The sequence below is a fragment of the Adiantum capillus-veneris genome, chromosome 6 (assembly GCF_014529385.1).
Source record: "Adiantum capillus-veneris isolate H3 chromosome 6, ASM1452938v2, whole genome shotgun sequence".
NCBI classification, from domain to species: Eukaryota; Viridiplantae; Streptophyta; class Polypodiopsida; order Polypodiales; family Pteridaceae; genus Adiantum; species Adiantum capillus-veneris.
The window spans coordinates 15,359,566-15,366,695 of NC_140936.1; the positions used below are offsets into that span (position 1 = coordinate 15,359,566).

Below are 7,130 nucleotides of genomic sequence, written 5' to 3' on the forward strand. Positions count from 1 at the left end.
TGAATCATATATCCCTCATTTGGATTGCATTTTAGTTTTAATTTTGTGTGTTATTGCTCCTTCAATTGCTTTATCCACTTTCATGTTATCTAAAATCTTCCAATGTGTAGAGAAAGCACTCTTCAAGCCCTCTTGGATGAGCCCCTAAACTCCCAAAACTTAGATCATTCAAGCCTCAAGCCCCGAGATCCATCTCACAATATTAATATGTGTGTGTGTCCGCGCGCGTGCGTGCGTGCGTGTGTGTGTGTGTGTGTGTGTGTGTGTGTGTGTGTGAGAGAGAGAGAGAGAGAGAGAGAGAGAGAGAGAGAGAGAGAGAGAGAGAGAGAGAGAGAGAGAGAGAGAGAGAGAGAGAGAGAGAGAGAGAGAGAGAGAGAGAGAGAGAGAGAGAGGGATTGTGTGTGTAGAAGAGTACAACCAATAGGATTCCTTCGAGGCATTGTGCTGGATGTGGCTGGTCTATCCTTTGCTATTTTGTTAGTGGTGTTAAACATTGAAGATTATAGTCAGAATTATCATATTATTTTGGAGAGACCATGGCTACGCCAAGCTAAGGTAAAGCATAATTAGGAAGCAAACATGCTGAAAGTAAAAAAAGGTCGCAAGAAAGTTTGGGTGATGTTGGGAACATGCAGACAACCATCCAGGTAGCATGGCTTGTGATAGCGGAGACAATGAATATGATGGAAGGATTAGAAGAGGATGAAGAGGAGCAATTCTTGAAGGCTAATCCGGATTTTGTTTCTCTTTATCTTGCAGATGTTTTTATGATTTCGGAGGGGAAGTCATTATGGGATCAAGAAATGGCAGCTCCAGATGGGCAAGAAAAAACCTTGCCTATGCCCGAACCATTGGAGGAGATTATTCGGCAAGAACGTGATTTTCAAGCACAGATGAGTAAAGTAACAAGGGTGAAGGAGGATGAACTGGATACACTCTTTCTAGGAGCTCCGGAGGAGACTAAGCCAATCCATATCAATTGACGACTGGAGGCAAGATTATGAGAGGACTTGATTAATTTGTTGATGGAATTTAAGGATGTTTTTGCATGGGAGTATGCGGATATGAAAAGATTGGATCCGAAGTTCTATTAGCATAAGATTCATTTGAAACCATATGCACTGCCAGTGAAGCAGGATTCATATAGGATGAGTCTGAATGTGACCAAGCAAGTCAAGGTGGAAATTGATCGCTTATTGCAAGTGGGCTTTATTACCTCTATTGATAACCCATAATGGATTTCGCCTATTGTACCAACGAAGAACAAGAAAATTTGAATTTGTGTGGATTATCGGAAGCTGAATGCGGCTACTGTTCCAGACCCTTTTCCCCTTCCATTTCTGGATTCTATTTTGCATGATGTGGCAGGTCATGAAATGTATTCTTTTTTGGATGGATTTAGTGGCTATAATCAAATTCGGATGGCTGAAGGGGATCAGCTAGAACAACTTTCATTACGGCGTGGGTGTTTTTGCATGCACCGTAATGTGGTTCGTTTGTGGAATGCGCCCTCAACTTTTCAAAGGGATATGTTTCAAATTTTTGGTGCTTACTTGACAGATTTTATGTGAATCTTTCTGGATGACCTCACTGTATTTGGAGTGCATTAGAGCATTTGAAGCAATTGTGGTTATGTTTTAAGAAGTGTCGAGAGGTGAAATTCAGTTTAAATCCTCTGAAATGTGCATTCGCAGTGCGGAGTGGTAGATTATTGGGCCATGTGATTTTCAAGGATGGCATTTCAGTGGACCCTGATAAAATTGCAGCAATTATGGAAGCACTTCCGCCAGTAAATCCAAAATAGTGTGCAATATTTTTGGGTCAAGCTCGGTGGCATGGGAGGCATTTGCGCTTTGGTGGCATATTTGGCGATCCCTCTTAACCAAGCAGCACATGCCAAAGTTTTTGAATGAACCCAGGAATGTGATTTGGCCTATAGGAGATTAAAAATTCAAATGTCCAAAGCTCCTATCATGATTCCTCTGACATCGTCTTGGAGTGCAGCATACGATAGCTTATTACCTGTCCCTGATTCTAGCAAGCTACCAACAGGGGTTGCAGATGAATTTTTGGATGCGTCTCTCTTTTTGAGTAGTTGTGGATGAGGTTCCAGTTGCACAATCATTTCATATGATTCCCAGCATTTCGTGGACCTGGTATGAGGAGATGTTTCATTTTCTGGATAGTGGATAAATGCCTTCATTCTTGTCATGACATCAACATCGTCGGATGGCTATTCGTAGCCAGAATTTTTAGATAGTGATGGGAAAGTTGTATTATTACACAATGGTGGATGTTCTGCTATGATGTCTCCTACCACAAGAGCAAGGATTTGTTTCAAAGGAGGTTCATACAGGCATTGCTGGGGGTCACTTTGTAGCTTTGATCACAACACGGAAAGTGCTACAATCTGGATTATGGTGGCTGACGTTATTTCAAGATGCGAGGGATTTTGTACAACATTGTGATGTTTGTCAACGATTGGGGCAACCCACTAAGATGTCCAGAATGCCTTTAGAACCAGTATTACCTTTGGAGCCATTTTAGAAATGGGGCTTGGATTTTCTTGGACCTTTTAAACCACCAGCAGATAGCACTAGTAATCGGTATATTTTGACGGCCATGGATGATGCAACCAAATGGGTGGAAGCATGGCCTTTGAAAGATAATACAACGGTTTTTGTTGCTGAGTGCTTATATAAGGATATCTTTTTCCAATATGGCTGTCCCATTGAGTTAGTTAGTGATCGGGGTAGCCATTTCTTGAATAAGGTGATGGAGAAAATGTTCCAATTCTATTTTGTGTTACACAAGAAATCTTCTCTAGATTATCCTCAAGAAAATGGGCAGGCAAAATCAACTAATAAGCAATTGGTCCGCATCTTGACAAAACTATTTAATGTGCACAAAACGGATTGGGATGTCAAACTTCCTTCCGCATTATGGGCCTATCATACGTCATATAAAGTGGCAACATGCCTAACTCCTTTCAAATTGGCATTCGGTATGGAGGCAATTACCCCAGTGGAGCATGTTGTGCCAAGCTTGCAGATGCTCATTGCGGATAGGCTTCTCACGGAAGCTTCCGTCATTTATTGTTTGGATTTTTTTCAAGAATTAGATGAAGAGGGATTGCACAGTTTTGCTGTGTTGCAAGATCTACAATCCCGACGAAAAATATGGCTGGACTAACCCAAAGCGCGGAAATTGTTGCGAGGCCAGTTGGTTCTTGTATTTAATTCTCGACTTGGGAAGATGCCCGGGATGCTAAAATTACGATGGTCTGGGCCGATCTAGATCTTTCAGTCATGTGGACCCACTTCATTTTATTTGACTGATTTACGGGGGGAGGTGATTTCTATTCCGGTGAATGGTTTCTGGCTTCGCCATTATTTTTCACCTACCACTATCAAGTGTCCCTTTACTGTGGTACAAGATCCGGAAGCCGCCTTAATCATGATTGGAGATTCTTTACCATGCAATCTCAAAAAGCGGGAAAAGGGCTATGATGGTTGCGACACCATGACACTCCCTATTTTGAGAACTCTTTGTGAGTGGTTTTGTGCATATAACAGATTCCTTATACTTTGTTCGCGCTATTTGTAGAGCTTTTGCACTGCTGTGTTTCTGCGTTTCTCTCTTCTTTTGTGTGATTTCGCCACCATGATGGCTTCTTTGATTCAGTGCATTCCTTTCACACCTGTGAAACAACTGGCTCTCAGAAGGGTAGACGCATGGTTGCAGGATTTGCGGTTGCGAGTCTTCACCAACCTTGACTGGCAGAGCATTCCTGTTCACCCGCAGGCTACTGCATTGATTGAGCTATTGGCTCTTGGAGATATGGTGTAAGTGAACAATTAGAAGATTTAGTTAATGACAGAAAGGATTTCAAGGTGTTTTTGTCTGCCTATCGATGGTGTTGATCGTGCTTCACATGCTATGCCTGTTGCAGAGGCAGAGCGTGAATTTGGCTAAAAAGTGAAAGGGAAATACAAACTATCAGGGCTCACTGATGCAACAATTACGGATGCGTATCGCTGGTTCTTGGAAGCTATTTGGCCACAAGTCAAAAATTATACCATCTCTGCCAAAGCTCGCAATGTGTTACATTTAGCCAATTTTGGGCCCGTGGCCTGGGCAGTGATCATCAGGGAATGATTATTGGCTGAGTGTCAACGAGTGGTGGGGCAGATGGGGTGCAGTACCCTGACTAATACAAAGGTGGGGCAACTTTTGACATTGGTGTTTCCCTTACAACAAGTGTTTCCTCTTGCCGTCAAACCTTTGTGTCATTTTGAGGATGATCAATTTATCACCCGCAACACCGCTCCATCTGCAGAGGCTCAGAGTTCTGTGCCGAGTGAGGAGTTTCCATATACGCCTGCACGTGTAATGGATGTAGCTGGTGCTTCTACTGCAGTGGTAGCCCCTGTTTCACTGGAGATGGCCACTGTGGGGACATCGAGTCGCAAGAGAGGATGGAAGGAAGATTTTCTTTCCACACCACCTCCTGTTCTGACGCCGCCTCTGGGGCGAGGCCGATTGTCTTAGGATTCCGTAGTTGCAGGATGGCGACAAAGAATGCAGGAGTGTCGGACAACTTCAAACCCTGAGGGAATTGGCTCTGTGGGTGCAGACATTTCCTTGAAAAAACCCTGACGTTGTTTGGGTAGCTCCAAATGCGATGGGGATGACTCCAGTGCCATCACCAGGTTCAGAGCGAAAACTATATGCAGACCAAAATATCAAAAACTGGCATCATTACATAAATGCCCCTTTCCTCTTTCCTATTTTATAATAAAACCTGCAACAAATTATGTCCAGGCAGTGTGGCCAACCCGAGTTATTGTTGTAGTGAGCTCCATACTTTAGTGTAAAAAAGAAACACGATCTTAATAGAACACCAAAAAATGCTAAGTGAGAGGCAGAGGTTTCACCCTCACCTCTTTATATAGAGGAGGGCACTGGGCCATCAGTCCTTTGTGATGAGCAGAATTGGTATGAGTGGAGCGACTCTTCCTCGGAGACAGCAAGGCCGCCCATGTTGCAGGGGAGGTAACCCTAGCGCCTTCACGACCGCCTATGTAGCAGGGGAGGTAACCTTAGAGCCTTCACGGCCAATATTTCCATAGGGTGGTAAACCACTCAAAAGACAAACACGTATTTCCAGTGTAATGGATGGGCCAAGTCCCATGCTGTGGTTTTTAATAAAGTGAGGCCTTTTAAATGTCATAATAAGCTAGGGGCTTTTTTAGTAATACAATGTGTGTGTGTGTGTGTGTGGAGGCTTTCTCTCTCTCTCTCTCTCTCTCTCTCTCTCTGGTAAGTAGGCACGACCTATGCTTCACACTAGTAGCTACACTTCATTTTCTTTGGGGCCTTATAACTTCTTGAGAGGATCCTTGAGGATGGTAACTTTTTCAACACCACTACTGGTCAATGACAATGTTAGTGATGTATCGTAGTAGTTGGTCAATACTATGCATGATGAATCTAATGGCTATATTGTCTTGTGGGTGACTACCATGAGTCTATACCTTGTAGATATAGGTCCTTAACTTGCATGCCCTTATCTTGGGACACTATTTAACTCATTGGTTAAAAACTTGCGGATGTACAATGGGAACCTCTACTTATTTTTCTACACCTAATACTTATTGGGCTTGTGGAAGGCAATTATTATTTCCTTCCTCGTCACGATCTTGCTTAGAGGTCCCCTCTTTTGTGCCCCTGTCTGTCACCCTTGTTGCACTCACACGCAAAGGAAATGGATACCCTTCCCCACTTCTCTTGCTACAAGCTCTAATACCTCCACTTCCCCATGTGAAAAAGATGGGAGATCCTACTCTAATGTAAGTCATGCAGGTCCTTTTGGCTCGTTGAATGGATTTCTCACCTTATGTGAGCTTTGATAAAAGTTAATATGGATGCATCCACCCTCTTTTGATCTCAATGAAACTATATTCTTGTAGCATGTGCCAGTTATGCTGTATAACAATGAGCTTACTGTCTCTTAAGCTTGAGCATAGAAATGCACTTGAGTTTGCTAAAGCTACTATTGTCCTTACCATGAATATGTGAGCATCATCTCACTTATGTTTATACTATCTTGAAGGTTGACCAATGGATTTTTCTTGCCTTTGACTACTTCCAAACTACCCAGGTAAGTCAAGTGAAGGTATAAATGATTCCGATCAAGCTACTTGAAGCATAAGGATTCTGTGAGGGTAACTCTCAAATATGAATTCTTAAAGTACTATCTCAATTTGGAACCACTAAGAAGAGTTGCGTAGCACAGGGCTCCAACCAAAGGCAACCAACCACAACCAAGGGTAATACAACCTCCATATGGATCCCTCGTCCTCTACCACAAGAGCAAGGTTTCAAATAGCCACATATATGGATACCAAAGCCTAGGGTCCATCAATCCACACAGGGAACTAGAGCAAAGTGGGTTCTCAAACTGCTATTAAAAACTCAGCTACAAAGACCCAACCCTCATCTATAGACTCTTCTCAAAAGAGATAAAATAGAGGTACAACAAGGAGCAATCCTTAATGAGCTTAATAAGTTTCAAAAGGCTTAATCGACCCCTATTGAAACCTTAGAACCCGTTTCATAAAGCATTACCAACGTACAACAAAAGAATAAAGAAAAGCATAAATGTGCCAGCTTACTGGACAAACTGGTAGCATCCAAAAACCAAAACAATGCAAGAGGCCTAAGTCTTAAGAACATTGCCATTGGGTTTTTGGCATTGACCAGGTAAGTCAAAGTCTCCATTAATAATAGATGGCATAATAGTAAAAGTCGGGTAGCTAAGCCAATAAATAAGCAAGAAATTAGTCACAAAGCTTTGACTAATGCTTTTTGTGATCTAAGAGTCTTAGCTATTTTAGATATTATTCAAGCTAGAGAGTTGATCGTATATATGTTGTGTCGCTCATGCTAGTATAGGTGAGCATAAGAATCAAAGTCTATGTATTATACGTCTGCTAAAGTGAAGGAGAAAAGTCCCAAAGACACGTATTGAGGAAAGTGAGTTATGAGTGGAGAAGCTTCTACATCAAAACCCCTTCTTGGAAAATTGGAAGCTATTGATGTCACATGTGCTATAATTGTTCCTTCTT

General features: G+C 42.3%; 1 protein-coding gene across 1 annotated transcript; it reads left to right on the forward strand.

Annotated features, from left to right (window-relative positions):
• Positions 1-2,622: 2,622 nt before the first annotated feature.
• Positions 2,623-3,192, forward strand: LOC147455183 (uncharacterized). Its single transcript, XM_086513673.1, has one exon. The coding sequence runs from the start codon at positions 2,623-2,625 to the stop codon at positions 3,190-3,192; it is 570 nt and encodes a 189-aa protein (XP_086369799.1).
• The last annotated feature ends 3,938 nt before the right edge of the window (positions 3,193-7,130 follow it).